This window comes from Cyprinodon tularosa, unplaced genomic scaffold (genome assembly GCF_016077235.1).
Source record: "Cyprinodon tularosa strain WSP-4 unplaced genomic scaffold, ASM1607723v1 ctg653, whole genome shotgun sequence".
In the NCBI taxonomy this organism is placed as follows: Eukaryota; Metazoa; Chordata; class Actinopteri; order Cyprinodontiformes; family Cyprinodontidae; genus Cyprinodon; species Cyprinodon tularosa.
In genome coordinates, this window is record NW_024039400.1 from 186,429 (window position 1) to 205,716 (window position 19,288).

Consider the following 19,288-nt stretch of genomic DNA (forward strand, 5'->3'; position numbering starts at 1 on the left):
GCCGTCATCGTAGGTCACTCTAAATGCAAAGCGGTCCCATACAGCAGACCTATAAAGTGCTGCTGGCGCGTCTTCCAACTCCTGTTCTTTCCCACTCGCCAGTCCGACACAATTCTTCACAACAACTGATTTTTTTCCCTGCTACACCGGGCTAAGCTGCTTCGCTTCTTCTTCTTCTTCTTTACTACTGGTGGTTGGCTTTGGTCGCAGTACCGCCACCTTCTGCTCTGGAGTGTAAACGTTTCGCCTGTGAGAAAAAGGAGCAGCGCATGAACCGAACGAAACACACGCGAATTGAACCAAGACAGTCGAACCGAACGGTTCGGACGGTTTTCATAAATCGTCCCATCCCTACTGTACACCCTTTATAACTAATTTATAAGCATTTATTATGCATCAACTAGGGATGAGAAAGCAACAAAGCCGACTAGTTTCCTGCCAAATGGAGAAAAAAAACTTTTCAACTCTTTATTTCATCTTGTTTCTTATTTATATTTTCTTTAATCATGTTCATATTTAACGTTTCAGACTAAGATGCTAAGTTGTAAATGTTTGTGAACACAAAGTTTTAGTATCACGTAAATACGTATAAATAAATTCTAAAGTGTTTACAGATCAATTTATAACATATCTAATATTTATTGGCCATCAATAGGGGAAGTCTTATAGTAAAGTTTCAATTTTCATAAAAACACAAAACAACTGTTTAGGTGTTGGATAATTCATAATTGCTCTAAAGACAAGAAATAGGGAGAATGCACTCTTGGTCTCCGTGTGTTTCTTATTTGCTGGGAGCTTTTGATGCTGGGCCAGCTCACGCCGCTTACGATTGTCAATCTCTGATTGGATGATGGGAGGGATAGAGGTCACTGAGAGGCACGTCTAACCTTGCAGGTTGAGGCAAAATTACACGGCACAACATGGGGGTAGACTAGGTTAGCCAAGGCTCCTCCTGCTGTGCCCAATGTGTCGAAGCTCCATTTAGTTAGAGGAATGTAACAGGGATGGTTCATGCTGGCCAGTATAGGTAACCATCTAAGGTGAGATGAGGCCCCAATAAAGCAGGTTATATTAAAAGCACCATCCTTTTTAACTGGTCCTTTTTAATTATGGCAGAGAAATAAAAATAAAGCTCCAGGTGCCTTAAAATTGTATGGCAAACAAAAATGAGCAGAAATAGTTGTAAGGAAAAAGTAAAAAAAAGTAGATTTTAATATATTAAGTAGATTTTAATTATTTAATGTCCCACTGAGACATGAGGAAAGGAGAAGGAGCTTGTCGAACTAAGTTCATTTTAATCTTATAATTATTTTTATGTCTGCTGTTCTGAATAACATGTGTATCAAGAGTGATGAGATCACAATGTTTCGTCAGTACAGTTATTTTACTTAAGCCATGATCCTAAAGAACAAAAAAAATGAGTACACATTTGATTTTTAAGCATCCAGCATGTTGATGTAAATGAGTATCATTATTAGGTCACTGTTGGATATTTAGATCCATTTTACGGTAGGATGTTGTATACATGTGCACATGTCGGTGGCGCTCATGAGGCAGAATTGTTTGATTAGTCCAAAAATGCACAGGATTAAAACTGCAGTTTTAAGCGTTAGGATTAAGGGTGCAAATATTAATTATTTACCATTGTTTAATTTTTTATTTACTTGTAGATGAACTGATTAATAATCAGACATCAAAAGATGTTTTATAAATTAATTTTTACACAGAATTTGAACCTGTTGCACCTAAATCTATGTCAAAAAGGAGCTCTGGATAGAATTATTCCCATATAAATAGATTTTATTTTTATCTTAATTTCAAAGTTCATAAATCTTTTTTAGAGTTTCGGCTACAATTCTGCTCAGATTCTCTATCCTCGAGTTAATGCATCAGTTGAAATATACTTTAAAAATCGATTCATCACGATTAATCTGAGTAATTGTTTCAGTTTAAAATACAATTATGACTCGGTGTTATTTTCTCCATGCAAACAAAATACAGATACACATCAGAAACAGCTAAAATGAAGAGTAAAAAGAAAGGTAATTAATGAAAACACAAAAAAGCATCCTTATGGCGGCACTGACACCTGCCTAACTCTGCCCGGTTACTAATCATCATTCATCTTATCCACCTGCTCCTGCTTTATATACGGCTCAGCCCAGCTTTCGGGGCCATTGATTTTTGTTTGTTTGTCTTGACTTTTTGTGTTTGGTTGGAGATCATGAGAGATTTCCAGAGTTCATGTTCCCGTTCTCGGAGGCCAGTGGTTAGAAATAGTTTTTTTTCTTCTTACCTTAGTGTTTCCTGATCATGTCCTACTCTTATCCACTGAGCGTGCCCTGTTCCTGTTTTGGCTCAGTGGAGGGAGATAGTTTAAAGTTCTGTGGTTTTCCTGATGTCGTGTTCTTGTCCTGCCTCTCAACTACTGAGCTTGCCTGTCTGCATCAGAATGCTGTTGGACTCATGGAACCCTTAACCTCCCTGAATGCTTTGTAAATTCCTGGAACCATGGATCTGTCTGTTCATGCTCTGATCGGAACCCCTGGCCAGGTTGCAGACCCCTGGATCTCAGAACGGTCCTGTTCTGAACCGTTTCCCTGACTTGAAAAAAAAAATGCACAAAGGTTAAAGGTCATACAGGTACGGTGAGGGCGAAATAATCCAGCCTCTGTGGATGCTGCAGAGATGAAGGCTAACTCCTCAGATTACCGTAATGAGCTAAACAGGATTGCTGAGGATTACTGAGGATTTCGGCACGTGTAAGCCGGCCTCTGACAGGGCGACCATGTGGTGGGCCGTGTGGATAGAGAAGCTCAGGTAAATACTGTACCTGCAGTGGGGCTGCAGCAGGAGACTTAGGAAAGGAGCTGCCTTGTTTTGCAAATTGATTGTTTGATTTTATTGATCTCACAGTAGAGCTATTTAAGAAGGTATTACTCTGCTTTTACCAAAGATCTTTCACTGCCTGTCGGATAATTAGGGAAGACCATCTGTGGTTTCAGAAACTTGTGTGATAACAAATAGCTCGTAATAAAAACTATATGTTATATTCAGATTTTTTTTCCCCAAGATCTGGTCTGTCTATGTTTTTGTATTAAAAAATTTGTTTATTTGGAGGATACTTTCCTGTCTTAAAATACATGAAACAGATTAGCAGCATAAATTCTTACTGATATCATCTTTAGTTTCGCATTCAATGCGCAAGGGCATGTCGAGATCTGGCAGGAGGAAGTTGAACCAATAACTTTCTGACTGCTGCTCTTCCAGAAATGACATGAAGTGGTTGGTTTTCTGGTTGTGTTAATTTAACAGAATCCCGTCTGGACTTAGATGTCACCTGTGTGTCACCACGGGTTGTTTTCATGTGTCTGTTAAGGCATATGCTGGAGACTGAGCTCTCTTAACACTGTTACGTAAGTCATGCTAGGAAAGCCCTTAGGCTGGTACATACTGTATCACTGGGCCCTGCTGTGGGACAGTCACAAACAAAGGCTTTACAACACCAAGATCAAACCTGTAACACTTTCCTGATACGACTACAAAAAAAAAACAACAACTATACAGCTAACAAAACAAAAAAACTGTTAAAATGGAAAACCTTTAAACCTGTGCCTCTCTCTTCACCAACACAATAACAGCTACTTTGGCTAAGAAACACCTTTCAGTGTCAACTCATGGAACCACCTACAGTAGCAGCCATTCAAATGGCACTTCCCTGCAGCTCCCAATGAAATCCCATCCAACTTCCAGCCACTGGCCTTCTTCTGGGTGGGAAAAGTTTTTTACTCCGACTCCACCCTATCACTGAATTACAGGGTCTGACCAGGAGATGATGCTTCTCTTTAGACCAGCCAAGGACCACCTAAGGACCAGCCAAGGACCACCTAAGGGCCAGCCAAGGACCACCTAAGGGCAAGCCAAGAACCACTGAAGTACCAGCCAAGGACCACTGAAGGACCAGCCAAGGACCAGCCAAGGAACAGCCAAGGACCACCTAAGGGCCAGCCAAGGACCACCTAAGGTCCAGCCAAGGACCACCTAAGGGCAAGCCAAGGACCACTGAAGGAACAGCCAAGGAACAGCCAAGGACCACCTAAGGCCAGCCAAGAACCAGCCAAATGCCACACTGGAAAAAAATCAAAATCAAGCATGCATTTCTTCTTGAACTGAGGAGGTAAAAGAGACATTTTGCCAATGGAACAAGACAATTGACATTTAAAATCAGACAACACAGTTGCAGTGTCTTATTTCAAGTGCATTTTATCTAAATATATTATTTTAAGAGTAAAACTACTCATTCCATTGACAAATCATCTTATTTGCCTACTTAAATTAAGGGGAAATACACTTAGTTTAATATATTTTTTATGTTATTATGCTTCTAAGTATCATCATATGGCCTATTTACTTAAAAACATTCTGATGTTTAGAGGATTGCGGCAACCAGCGGTGCTCCGAGCCAAACCACAGTCTGAACTTAGTGTAGCCCATCTGCAGCAGCCCTCTCTCGGCATAGCCGTGTGTGAAATACTTCTGGCTCTGATGCCCTTTTTTGTTTTGTTCATTATCTAGAGACGATTAATAACAGGAGGTGAAATGTAGCTCCAGACTAGCTTTGAATGTGGTGACGTCACGACTATGATTCTGTCCCCATGGACCCAGGTTTATTCTGTGTTCCTGTTCTACCCGAGTCCACACTGTCCTGTGTTCTTGTCAAGAACGTACTTGATGAGGACAAGAGTCCATACTCACGTTCTTGTGAATTGAGAATGAACCCATCGACTACATCTTGATGGATAAGAGATTATTTCGCAATTTATATAATTGTGGATCCTCCAAGATGGCAGGGAGGTGTTTAAATGAAGGTTCTGAGCTAAGATGGATGTTTTTAAAGTCTCTATTCAAACAGTCTGGATTAGGCAAAAGTCTGAAATGCCACAGATAATCCAACAACACAGCAGAAAGGAAAATGTCACAGAGAAGACAAAACATACTTATCTCTTACACATTAACATGTAGTGGTTTACCGATACAACCAGCAGTTGATAAGTTTGGCTACTTCAGCATCTTTCTTATCCTGTATTGGTATCAAGTGATGTATGCATGCATTAACAGATTCATTGATGCATCCAGCAGCCAAGCCTTGATATCACATCAAGTTCACACTTTATTTCCACTATTAGCTCTGTGTTTAGTCATTAATAAATGTTTCTTTTTGTTTAAACTGAGACTCGGGTATCGTTGTGTCATTTTTTTAAAAGTAAATGGAAAAAGAAAATGAAACATCATAGCGGCAGCTTTCAAACCCACAGTTACAAAGAGCTTATTGTGGAAGTGGCTGAGCAAGGCTACTCTTTTTCTTCGCCTAAGAAGTAAAACCCTGATTTATTTTCTTTAAAAACTCCTCAACAAAATCTTAAGTTCAGTGGAGTTAGAAGAATTCACACACCATGCTAATGAACAATAATCAGGTTGTAGTAAAAGCTTTAAAATGCTAAAAATGGCACCACAAATTAAGGAAACCACACTGAGAGTTCAAGATGTTGTTCATTACTTCATCAAAATTCTGAGGTCTCAGCCCTAAAAATGTAATATCTACATATACATTTTGTTTCAACTCCTCGTGGGCTGACTTGGAAATAGAGAAAAGCTACAAGGATGTCAGTGCTAGTGTGTGATTTTTATGCTGCATTTACAGGGGAAGCATTTTCAGCATCAAAGTGTCTAATTTACATGCCAAGTCTATGGGGGACAGCGCACAGAGGTCCAGCGGCGCTGTCGCTACCCAATCTATCCTGGAAGCATGATCCATCCTTTGAATGCGTGAATAGAATAATACGATCCAAAACTATGTAATAACGATACTCAAAATACTAATTTATATATTTAAAACATTAAATATTGTTAAAAGACTTTTCTGGAAAAAATTGATACGTTTTACATTCTCTCCATTGTATTATGTGACGTCATCATCAGACATGCCCGGAGCAGTCACTATAAAGTTTGAAAGGCTATTAAGTTTTTTTTTTTATGTACTGCTTTTTTCCATTTTTAGAATATGCAATATTTACGCAAATACAAAAATATTCAAAGGAACCCCCTGCATGTAAAAGCCAAAAGGATAAAAAAAGTAAGAAAGAAGAAGTATTGCCTTCCCGGAAGTTATTCTGTCCGGGAATGTGCAGGACAGATTGTGCTTCTGGGTCAGATCGGGTAGTGAAAGGCGCATCCAAGCTTTCTGGTGTCCAACCGTTTAAACGCTGGAAATTGAACTTTTGTGGCTGGACACCGGAGCATCAACCAATCAGAAAATTTGAACCAGGAGTTTTTTGGGGGAGACAGACACTACATGCAAGCTGGCATCGCTTCTGCAGACATTCTGCATAGGAAAAATAAATATCAAGGGAGTTAAACTCCAAAGGCTTTAAAAAAAAAAAAGCTGGAAGAGTGGATTGTTGTGTAGAAGGAAGAGAGAATGAGCTCTGATCATTACTGCTGCACTAAACAATGGGTTTTATAAACTGTGGCGAAATAGTTTATAAATACCTAAAAATGTTAAAACCTGTCCACTAAAAAATATTGGTAAATGGTCTGTACTTACATAACGGTTTGATCAAAGTCCTTTACATTCACCAATTCACTTAAACACTGATGGTGGTGAGTTACATTGTAGCCACAGCTGCCCTGGGCAGCGGGATATCCCCCATAAGCTGCCTGCAGCAGAGAGCTTTCAGTGGGGATTTCCAGCGCTGTCCTAACTTGACTCCGCCAGATGGATTTGCTCCGCATATCCATCTGGAAACCTTCCGTTGAAGTAATTTTGGGAAGGGGCGAAAATACTGGTTAGCTGATTGGCCTATGTTGGTGATAGACGGGCCAAATAAACCAATCAGATCAACGAAGCATATGACGTACTAACAGAGCAACAACAAAAACACAACCACAAGCCAGGGTGCTCTAGCCGAAACCAGTCGGGAGAAGAGCAAAAACATCTTTTCCTCTGAGAAAAGCCTCCAGAGCAGTGTTTTGCTCTTCTTTCAGTGAAGAAATACAGTGTAATTCCGATAAAACTTGCTCGATAGCCACGCTAATGCTAGTTTCATCGGCTGAAGCCGCCATGTTCTTTAGACTGAACTGTCGCGCTTCTCGTTGCGTCACACCTCAACCCGCCTCAAAGCCAACTCTGATTGGACGTTCGTTTGGTCTACGGCTCCAAATTTTCTTTAACGGAGAGTCTCCAGACTGATCTGCGAGTGAAACCTTGAAAGCTCGCGAGATCAGGATGGTCTCACGAGGCTAGCGCCGTCCTGGTGTAGGTACCAGATCTGCTCGGGGCCACGCCCCTTTTATGACGTCACCATATCGCAACTCCACTCGGACAAGATGTATCCCAACCCGTTTCTTAAGGATCAAATCTCTTTTGCATTCTCAACATATTATTACCTATATTTGCAATTAGCCTATTTATATATATTTCATTGGTGATCTAAAGTAGAAAACAATTATTGTCAGTCTTGAAGGAAAGTGCTGCTTTCTAAGACTGAGCTCTGCCATTTAACACGGTGACAAAAAAGTCTCAGCTTATTTTCTTTCTTTTTATTAAGATCTGAGGGCAGGAAGGACAATTTAGGCAGCTTAAAAAATGACTCGTGTAGATTTTAGATAAATAAACAGTTATGTAGTGTAGCTTAATATGGCTAATTGACCGAGCTAAAACAGGCTAACCTGTTAGCTACTGAGCACAGCTGGCCACAGCACTACCCAGCTCTCTCCCTTTATATCTTCTTATCGTCTTGTAGTTACTTTGTTCACCATAAACATTTTTTTCAGTTTTGTTATCAGGTAAAACTTCCTCGATCATTAGACACGCCAGAGATGGGGGATCTGGGGTCATCAAGGAGGACTTGTTGACTCCAGATCCACCATCTTTGAGACAAGCTAATGCTACAGATGCTCCCGACTCTGCACACTGATGCTGCATGATGTTGTTATCATCGTCTGGGAAACCATCATGTGTTTTACATCATGTGGCAACATTCAGCCAATCATGCAGCATAACGTCAGATCCGCCCGAGCAGATATGGTACCTACACCGGCGGTATGCTGGAGGTCTGGCGCTCCGAACAAGAACTGCATATTTTAATGGGATCAATTTCCTGATGAACTGACTGCACAGATGATGATTTTAGGGGGACTTTCTCATTCAAAAATATGTTCAAACAATTTTTCCAACTCATCAACATAAATATTGCCAAGCTGCTCTCTAGCTTGGCGCTACAGAACAGAGCAGATAGACAACTAAAGCACTGCACATCCAGAGCATCGAAGCATCGTGATAACTTGACCACAGTTTGATCCAGTGCCAGACCTAATTCTAAATTTCTGCGTTTAAGGTTTTTTTTTTTTTTTTATTCCGAAAACATGTCTGAATGCAGCTTTAAGCTGCAATAGCCGATGTGGTACCTGAGGCTCCACTGGAAGTTTTTAGTTTACTGTTAAAATTGAGTTTTTCCTCTCAACTGTCACTGCATGCTCATCCAGGAGGAAAGAGTCTGAAGAGTCCTTTTTCTATGCTTAGCAAGTCAGTGACTCGATGGATCAGCGGGTTTCCTTACAGAGAAAACCTTTAACCAATCAGTCTGAGCAAAGCTTTTTGAGATGAGATGGGTTGTGAATCGGTGCGATTCGAATGAACTGAATTTAATTTTTCCTGAATATGATTAAAAAATAATTAAAGCAACCTTTATTTTACTGTATATAATTTTCTTATTTAGCTTCATATATAATTTATACATGAAACAAGTGAATGCCAGGGGTGTATGCAGACATTATAAAGGAGAAAACAAACAAATAGTAAAAGGATAGTATGTCAAAATAGGAAAAATCAAAAAATTAATTAAAAGATATTCAATTTGTTAAAAGCATCTTTTGTTTTAACTGTATTTTGGTTTTCAGATTGTTTTATTGTGATGTTGTTTTGTTTAACTTCTTCTTCCCTCTAAATTAAAGTAGGTCTTTGATCCAGGACTCATAATTGTTTCCAAACATCTGATTGGCTGCAGGCTGGGGGCGTTTTCCAGGATTCAGCTCAATCTTGAAAGCTAGCCTGGCCTGGCGCGGGTTTGACATTCAGAGTATGTTACCATGGTGACTAGCCTCGCTAAGTGACCAGGACGTGTTTTGTATGCATGGTTTACTTACATCCACGATGTCGGAGTTGGTCCGACTCTCGTGTGGCTCGTTGTACTCGGTGTATTTGAGCAGAACCTTGTCCATGTCGGTGCTGGCGTACTGAAACAGCTTGTTGGTGCTGTTGAAGATGATGAGTGCAATCTCACAATCGCACAGCACGCTCAACTCATAGGCTTTTTTCATCAGGCCAAACTTTCGCTTTGTGAACGTCACCTGAGAGGAAAGTGAGGAAGAGATTTTTTTTGTCAGAAACCACGGAAAGAGAGAAACCAATTTTGTTTTCCTGCAGCAACGTGAATCTGATACTATAGCTCTGAACACAAGTCATAAAAAATTTAGTTTTGTCCCTCTATTTGTACATTATAATTGATAAATTAAAGCCTTCTTCACAAAATGATCAAAAAATGCTCCTTGGTTTCCCTTCAGGACTGTGACCGTATTGGCTGTAGATCCAAAAAAGGTTAAAAAAAACAACCCACTGAACTTTGTTTTCAAGTGTGAAGACGTTTCTCTTCCCATCCAGGAAGCTTTTTCAATCCAAAATGTCAGAAATAGCGTTGAGTTCGTGACTTTTCATGTTTTTATAATCTTGCTTGGTGCTGTTCTGAAAACATTCTAAAGTTAAAACCCATACATGGACCGCCACACAGGGAAGAATCGTGAGGCAGCACCTGCCTGATGGGGGTCATGAAGCACATGTGCCTCTACTTCCTGTCAAAACAGGAAGAGAAGAAGCGTTCCTTCAAACAGGACCTGTGCATGTTAATGTATGTGCACTAATCTGGAACGAAGCTCCTGTGCATAAGACCTTGACAGCAAGGCCTCATTACTCAGAAGTCATGTTGCACTGAGCCAGCTGCTGCATCCAGACATGGACTCATAAGCAGTAGGTGTTTGTAAACATCACATGCCAGTGAGTCTGAATGCATCTAGCGGGGAAACCAGGTTGTTAAATAGTTTCTACTTAAAACCATTGGTTTTCTCAATATGTGATACTAGTGAGTTAAATTAAATTTTAGATAAAAACAAGAACTGAATTCAGATTAAACAGATTTTAACCCTCAGCTGAATCAATGCTCGACCAATTTCATCAGATGAACGAGGGACCATGAGTCAATTCCTCTGTTCACCTGTTGGTGAGTCAAATCTTAACAAATTCATTCTAGGGAGGATAAAAGGAGCAGATTAGTTGTGATTATTTTTTTATTTATATAAAATGAAACTAGTTTGGTAGCGGAACTGAATCATTAGTTACACTAATGCTACATAAACTCTAAAAAATGCCATTTGCTGATAGAATGCCCTCCCTAAAGCAGTAAAAAAGAATAAACTACAAACAATATAAACATTTTCCAAGATAAAAAAATCTTCTATCTATATAAATTTATATGTTCATGTTCTGCTGTTTACAATTCATGTAAAAGGCAAAATCTAATATTTTTCTGAATTCTGAAGATTTATTTATTTGCTAATGTTAATTTACTAAAAGTATCTCTTTTTAGATTAACCCCAAAAATGATCGGTGGATTAATAGATTCTAAAATAACTGATAGGTGCAGCTTAATCCTAATCCATTTCAAACTAAACATTTTGTTGTCAGAAAAGTTTGTTAAAAATAATAATCCACAAAAGCCTAAAAATCTCAAATATAATTTCATTTAAATAACTTCCAAAAGAATCATCTTATTTGGCCCAGATCACTGTTGTTGAATATGATATATTGTGAACCTTCATCAAACTAAAACAGGTGTGAATAAACAGTTGTTTATTGGCATTATCGTGTGTTCTTATAGAGGACTGTAAGCAGATACTACAAATACTTCAAATCATCTGCCGTCAAAGACAGTATAAACACAAGATTATGAGTTAAATGTTTAAAGTCTGTCCTGAACGACACCTTTTAGAAAAACTGGAGGAATATCTGATGCTACGTTCAGACCGCACACAGCAGAAGCAGCAAAAACACGCGTGTTGCTTCATTTTTCATGCTTGTACAAGTTTAGTTCTGAGCTGCTCAGACCCCTTTACACCACCGGTGCTTTGTCACTGGGAATCACCTTCAACAGCAGCCTCTGGCCTCTTCCCGGTTTTCTGCTAATGTTCAAAGCGCCTGGAAGTTGTTTTTATGTATGTAACTCATACTGCAGGCACCACAATAATAAAAGCTAAATTTTTGACGGCAGGTTTCAAGATCTTAAGTTAATTAGGGCGTTAATAAACGGTTTCAGGGCGTGCAGGTGGCGCAGAGGTTAGTGCGCATGACCAATGTGCGGAGGCTTAAGTCCTCGACGCGGCCGACCCAGGGTTAGAATCCGACCTGTGGTCTTTTGCCGCATGTCTCTCCCCCTCTCTCAAACCCCCTAGTGCTGTAAAAACTAAAAAAATAAATAAATACAAAAAAAGTTTCAGAGGAGTGATCGTAGCGCTCTGCATCAGCAGTGCTGTGTCTGTCTCCCTGCCAGCTCTCAGATCACTTTCTCTGATTGGTTGATTTGGCGCGTCCAGCAGCAAATGTTACATTTTTCCAACTCCAGCAGCTGCTGCTGCTTCTGAAGAGCATCATGCTCAAATGCTAATGAGGCGCTGCTTCAGCTGCTCAAAATGAGCTGCAGGACCTTTTGCTGCACCTTGATGCGAGTAAACCATTGACTTAGCATGTAAGCTAGCTGCTTCTGCTGCTGGCGGTCTGAACGTAGAATTAGGCTTCATGTTGAGATGCAGCTCTGTGCATGAGATTAAATCGGGTTTCCTGTTTGCTGCTTACATGTCTGTTCCTTTCATCCATTATTCGGGCAATCTGAATCTTTTTTCTCCCCATCTTTGAGATCTTCCTGCTTCTTCTCTTTGTCGACTATTTCTTCTCCTCTTTCAAAGTCCTTATGGCTCCTTTATTTCACTTCCAGATCCTCAAATCTCTCAGTCCAAAAGTGCTGGCTGGTGCCTGCAGAGAAACAGGAACAAACACACGGTCAGTTCAGCTCCTAACATAGACCAACACATTCAGATTCACATAATGAGCTTTTCCTATGAAAGCTTAAGAATATGTGACAGCTTTAGGCAGTAAAAATGTAGACGTTTTTTTTTTTTCCATGCCTCAAACACACACAACAGACATGAGGGATAAAAACTAATTTAGAGTGTAAAGATCAGACAGACATCTATGGACATGGTTTTGTTAACCACTGGGCGAAGACAGGCCGCCTGTTTTTGTGGCTCTGTATCTGTTTCCCCCGACACGCCCATAAACCAGCTTCCTCAGGGGTTATCCTGCTCTCAGGAGGAAGTCAAACAAGCGGCCATGTATGAATGCAAATAATACAGACAGTGGAGTTCAGGTCTGCTGAAAATTGAACTGAGGCGTCTACAGCTTTTACCAAAGCAGACCAAACTAAACTTTGGTGGCATTTATTAAACCATATTAATAGAAAGAAGCTGTGATGAAACTGGAAAAACTACTCAGTGGATTGGAATGAAGATTGCAATGGAACAAATTTATACTCAAATATAATTAGTCAAATATGTGGAAAAGAATAATGGGAACCACTGTAACTAAACAGTATTTTTTTCTCAAGGAAGAGCTGATTATTGTTTAAAACCCTTTTGATATTTTCACATGCAACACAAACCTCTATGGATGATAATAGTAATTACATTTCTTCCTATGACTATTTGTGCTGATGTAACAAGAACATTTCTCCACTGTGAGATAAATACAGTCAATCAATCAATTAGGGATGAAAGATTTTGACACAATTCAAAATTTCAATTATTTTTAACCAATGCTGAGTTTTTCTTTGCACTAGATAGTTAGATTTTTTAATTTTTTCATTCCTTTGGAGGCTGGTTGATCCAGAGTCCGTTGTTGCAGGACTTTAGTTTAAATTTTGTATGTAAAAGTGCTCATTTCTACATGCATGCATGGATCTGCAGCTGGCAGCAACTTTATTTCCTTTTTTTGTGAAAGCGAACCCACTTTAAACATATTACCCTAATTAAAGGGCTGGGGTAAGAAAAGATTTGTCTTGCAGTTTTGTGAAAAAAATGACCAAAATTGAGTACCTCTGTTATTTGTTCACATTTTCTTAAATTGCAAATGCATTTAATTGCCCAGCCCTTTTAGCTGTCTACTCAACAGACCAACCCAAAGTACTTGATTTTGACCTAGATTTAGACTTAAGATTCAACTTTATTTATCCCTTGGGATTACTTCAGGGACATTCTGGTTCCAGTAGCTTGTATAGTAGTATATAGTTCAATCTCTAATGTTATGCTCTCTCTGCTTTTTCACATTTTAGCATCCTCTCGTCACTATCCTGGAGAAAAATATCTGCTGTGCTGCTGCCATCAACATCTTTGTTTATAGATGTTGGAGATCGGCCTGTTTTCCAGTGTAGTCCTGTTTCTCTGACTGTGACTGGCTGGATGTGCTCTCTTCATCCTCTGACATGGGAGCTGGCTCGGAGCTCGTCTGCCTGGCTGTGTCTTCTGGATGAAGCCGCCTTTTACAGTTAGCTTTTGTTTCCCTGCTTCTGCCTCCTTGAACCTCAGCAGATGGCCACTCACACTGAGCCTGGTTTTGCTGGAGGTTTCTTTCTGTTAAAAGGGAGTTTTCCTCTCCACAGTCGCTACAAGCTTGCTAAGTGTGAGGGATTGCTGTTGAGTCAATGATTCGATGCAATCGGCTGATTTTCCTTAGATAGAAAACTTTGAAACAATCTGACTGTATGATCTGGTTGAACTGTAAAGTGCCTGAGATGACATGTGTTGTGAATTTGCGCTATATAAATAAACAGAATTGAATATAGAATACAAAGGGCAGATTTAAAGCAAGATGTCTTTAAAGATAAAAATACAACAGACAATATAAAAAGAGTGTTTACAGTACAAAACAGTGGCGGCCGGCCCATAGGGGGCGCTGGGGCACCGCCCTCCCTGATAAGAAGAGAGAAACGTAAAATATATTTTTAGAAATTAAATCATAAATGTCAGTTTTACTCTCTAGACTGTGTACCTATAAGCAAAACAAATTATATAAACTACATTTCCCTATCTACTGTCATTAATTTGTGGATTTCCACAGACAGACTCCTACCGTCTCTGTTCTGGGGGCTGTGATCAGACTGACCCACATTTGCAGAGAATCTGTCAATCATGTACTTTTGCTAGGTGAATTTAATGGCCAATCAGCGTCTCGGAACTTTATGGTCTTGGGGCGCTGAAAATACTGCGCTTTTACAGGCTTCTGAACCCAAGCGCAGGTGCAGACAATGAGAGGGAAGATGGCGAACGTAACAAGGAAGATGCAGCTTCCACCAAATTCGGTGAGATCCTTATTTATCTACCCGTTTGCCGGAAGAACATCCCTGTTGTAGGATATGAACATTTCATGTCATGGTTATTGTGACTGTGACGAATCCACCTCCTCGCTTAAAACAACCTCTCTAACTTTGCGCGCCACACACACGTTCCTGTTATACTGTGTTTGTGAGGACCAATACACTCGCGCTGAGACCAGTAGCTCCATGAACTTAAAACACACAAGCTGTTCCTGGTTACCTGCTGGCATATTGAGGGTGCACACTTAATATTTCAGTGGGGTTAGCCGTGTGTGTGTGTGGTATGTGGGGGGGGGGGGTGTGTGTGTGTGTGTGGTGGGTGTGGGTGTGTACGTGTTTATGCTATGGGGACTTGTCATCTTCAGTCTGGCTGCATCTTTGCTGGGTTCAAATCCAGTTTGGTGTAATTGAATAAGTCTACGAATCTGTGTAAAAGAATTAAGTTGTAAAAATTATTTGTTTTTGTAAATTAATTGTTTGTGGAGGTAATATATGGACAAAACTGATTTATGAGAAGAAATCAGAAATAAGAGAGCCTGAGGTGAGGGGCTTAAACTATTTAATGAGGGCTGTGGGAAGAAAAGTGGCAATTTTTGTTGTCTGTTTCTTTGTTACATTGCTGGTAACTGGAGGGAGGCTGAGGCCCAGAGTATCTGGTATATGTTTAGTTTCTTTTGCACCCTGTTTTGATTTTTTGAGCTCAATAAATCAGCAACACCGGTAACCCGACTGAGCCTGGATTCTTGGAGGCCAAAGAACCCCGTCACAGTGACCCAAATCATCACTGTTATTATATAGTAAATTAAATCATTACTGTTAAATTGTATGTATTGTCCAATTGTTTAATCGAATTCTTATTCTGGATTAGTTGGAGACATACACTAGGCTATATCAGCCCCACCAAAAATATTTTTCACCAGCCGCCACTGGTACAAAAGAGCATAAAAAAGTTCTAACGTCCTGGAATATGTTTCCTTTAGATATACAAATATCTGTAGAGAGCTCAGGAAAGAATACACAATAGTTGACTTGGATTATTGCACTTGTAGAAGGTACATTAGATGTTGTCAAAGTTCTTCAGACATATAATCCAAGTAAATAAAGGCCAACAGTCTGATTCCACTGAATAAAACGCATTGCAAAAAATGGCCTTAAGAGACCGGCTCCATGAAAAACGCTGCCCGGCTGTTCCTCTAAGGTCTGTTAGGGAATATTAGACTATGAAGACCAGGAAAAATGGCAGACAGATCAGGGAGAAAGTAGTAGAGAGGTTTTAAACAAGTTTAGGCTATAAAACAACACCCCAAGCTTTGAACATCTCTCAGACCAATTGCAAACCACCATCTGCTAAAACCAACAGTCAGGGAGAGAATCAATGGTGACCTTGGAGGAGCTGCAGAGGCTCACAGCTTTGGCTGCTGACATGGCAACCACAGCATGGGGAAACCTTGAGGTGTCTAGGGTGCAGCCCTAAAGAGGAACCTTTCCACTAAGATTCCCTGTGAAAATGTTAGCTTTAAGATCATTTTGCCAGCAGATTGTCACTCCTCTCCTCATTTATGAACGGCTTGTTGTTCACTGATTAAAGTGTTTTGATATGCATTGCAGCACGCCTGATCTTCGCTGGATACTTGGTAAAAAAAACAGACATAAGAACACCAAAACAGACTGCTATGAAGACAATTTACTGCCTGCTTCCAACTGGAGGAATTTTCTAACCAACTTAATGTGACATTAAACCATAATCCCTGTGCTGAGTCATGAAACAACTAAAAGTATAACCCTGGTGTTGTGATACTATCTGCAGCAAGTATTGACACGCCAATTGGGCTTCATGTGATTATCTGGAGCATTACTCAAAGAGTGCTCCTCTCTGCACACGCACCCTCGGCGTGTTGGAGTTTAACTGGGAATTTCAAGTCGAGCAAAGATGTTAGCTTTTCTGAGAAGGTTGCTTTAAATGGTAGAACTCAGCATGAAGGTGTCGTCTCGTGAGGAGTTTGATCATTTTCAGGATGACGGCAAATCTCCATGCAGCTCCCCCTCCTGCGTGTTCAAAACCCACCTTACTATTAATAGACGCTGTAAAACAGGATGACTCCAAAAATAAAAGGATGAACTTTTTACCCCAAATCATAATAATACGGCTGGTTTCTGTTTGGCAGAAAGGCGTGCAAACGCTCAACACACAGAGAAATGGAAATCAGCTGTCCAACATCTCACTTCAAGCGCTCTCTCTACAATCTTTCCCAATCAGGCCAACTTCTAAGGCTGTCTGTGGCGGAGCGTTTCTTTCTTGTATAAAAAAGCCCACAGCCCAGAGCAACAGCTAATAGGTGACATGTGGACCAGCCCTCGTATTCCCTGCCAGGATGTTACCGATAATTCTGATCCGGAGGGAGCTGACATGGTCTGAGGACACAGGATGATTGGTGAGGCTGGTGGAGCCAGAGGTGGGGCGGTGTGGGGGGAGCACGATTCTTGGGGATCCAGTGATCCTGCTGAGCAGAGGCGGTGCAGGACTGGGAGCCTGTTGATGCTGAATCATCCAGGTCAAAGTTATTCCAGAAAAGTTGAAGGAAAAGTCCGATCAGCAAGGAATGGATCATTATCTGCACCTAAAACCAATATGTTCACAGTAATTTAATGAATTCAGCATTAATCTGTAAAAAATTAAAAACAATAATTTTCAATGTGATAATTGAGTCTGGGAGCGGCCATTTTTGCCCAAATATAGTAACACGTCACTCCTGCCATCTTCCAGCAGTGACGTCACGGTGCGGTAAACCTAGCGCCATTCTCCCCGCTTTACAAGCTAAATAAATGGGAAATACTAGACACATCTGCAATCAACAACAATTATTAAAGATTTCCAGAGGACTTCACCATTGGAATTCACCAGAGCTATAGTGAAACTGACAATGCCCATGTGCATGGCAGCTGGATGTTGGAATACATCGGATAAAAGTGAGAAAAAAAAAAAAAGTCATTCCACCTTTCCGATTCCTGATCCTCCATTGACGGGTTCTTCTTTGGGTTACCTACTTAAAAAGGGAGGATTTGCCATCGAACTTCTGGAAAAACACGTAATATGTACCCAACATTTGGAAGAAGAATGTTTTCAAGATGACTTGGATAATAGCGCGCTGTGTTTCCTGGACGGGGCCGCCTTTTAAAGTTGCTTTTTGTATCTCTGCTTCTTTCTGTATGTCTGTTCCGACTAGCCTGGTTCTGATGGAGGTTTCCTCCTGTTAAAAGGGAGTTTTTTCTCTCCACTGTCACCAAGTAACAATTTTGCAAATTTTGAGTATTTTTGGCTCAACCTACTGCTGTGAAGCAGGATTGTCCACCCTGATCACATCGACCCAGGCTCAAAATGATCACCTTGATATGTGCTTTAAAATGGCTTTGTCTCCATTCAAACCCAGGTTTAAAGCCTTGCAGGGCAGCATAAAGCCCACTACCAACATTAAGACAGAAAAAAGAAAAGTGTTTTAGAAAATATGTGAATCAGGAAATTGTCCATTTACCAAACTGAACGATTGTTGTTCTCTACTTCAAAAACAATTTAGATCTTAAAATGGAAATATTTTCTAATTTTTTATTTAAAAATTCAATGTTTAACATGGATGCATTTAAAACTTCAATTTATTTCAGTGTTAAATCCTGTTTAAAGTAAAGGATTATAATTAAAAATGTCTCCAGACCTTTACTGGTTGATGATTTTCTGATTTTGCCAAGGTTTTTTGACTGATTTTTAACTGGTTACCCCGGATTCAAGATGGTCTCTCATCGTCCTCTTAAGGTAGGCAATCATCAAATAAAGGTTAATTTAAATGAAGAACAACATGGCATGGGGCGGTATGCGGAACATGAGAAAAACAGCTCCTGCGATTACCTATTTGATTCAATATTATCTTATCAATAGATTTCTTTCTTAGTTTCAGATGCAGTCGCAGTGTTTAATATTTTTGATAAGTTTCTATAATATTAGGTCATAGAACTCTGAAAGATTAACACTGGTCATTAAAAAAATGTTATTAGGAATGAGTTTCACAGCTAATATAAAAGATGAAGCGGTTGTCGGATGCTCATAGTTGTGTAACCATGTGATAATTCCAGTGAAGATGTTGTGTGACTTCTCCACAAACACTCCTCTGTCTGAGTCACTTTCAGAGCAGCCTACAGCGCTCTCCTTAAAGCGCTCACTGCCAGAACAGTTGGGCCGTCTTTGAAGCATTTAACCATCTGCTTATTTCCAACAAGCCCTCTCTTTAGAGAAGTCATTGCTTACAGCCTGAAGTTAAAACCAAGTTCACCAAATGACTCCCCAACCCCCCTAAAACTGAAGCCAAAACAAGACTAGAATATTGTTACATAAAGAAAGAAACCATGTTTGAAATAAAACTGCTCCTCTGGGTATTTATTCCATGTGTGCCCTTTTGATAGAATTTTGACTTCATACATTTAAGAGAAATAGACCTTTAATTAATAAAAACCAAGATAAATATATTTATGTGCGATAAAAGGCAGACGAGTTTAACAAACAGATGTAGACTAAATATCTGACCAGCTCCCCTTTAAGATGTGAAATATGCACTTCAGACGTAACCTGACCTTGCATGTGTGGTATGCTGGGGTACTCCCTATAACAAACAACTCCTGAGTTCCTTAGTGGGACAGACACTGAACCATGTGCTCAGCTTGTCCCTCCCTCCATGTTCAGCCGGGCATACACTGTATATTTTCTTCAATCG

General features: G+C 40.1%; 1 protein-coding gene across 2 annotated transcripts in view; it reads right to left on the bottom strand.

The window, feature by feature from the left end:
- The window catches only part of LOC119799203 (myocyte-specific enhancer factor 2C-like), a 45,432-nt gene that overhangs the window by 18,105 nt on the left and 8,039 nt on the right, over positions 1-19,288 (bottom strand). For both annotated transcript variants that reach the window (XM_038309003.1, XM_038309005.1), the window contains exons 3-4: positions 11,960-12,136; positions 9,205-9,408 (exon numbers count right to left, since the gene is read on the bottom strand). In XM_038309003.1, coding sequence (XP_038164931.1) covers positions 9,205-9,408; positions 11,960-12,013 — 258 coding nt within the window. In that variant the 5' untranslated portion in view covers positions 12,014-12,136. The remainder of the gene's footprint in view (positions 1-9,204; positions 9,409-11,959; positions 12,137-19,288) is intronic.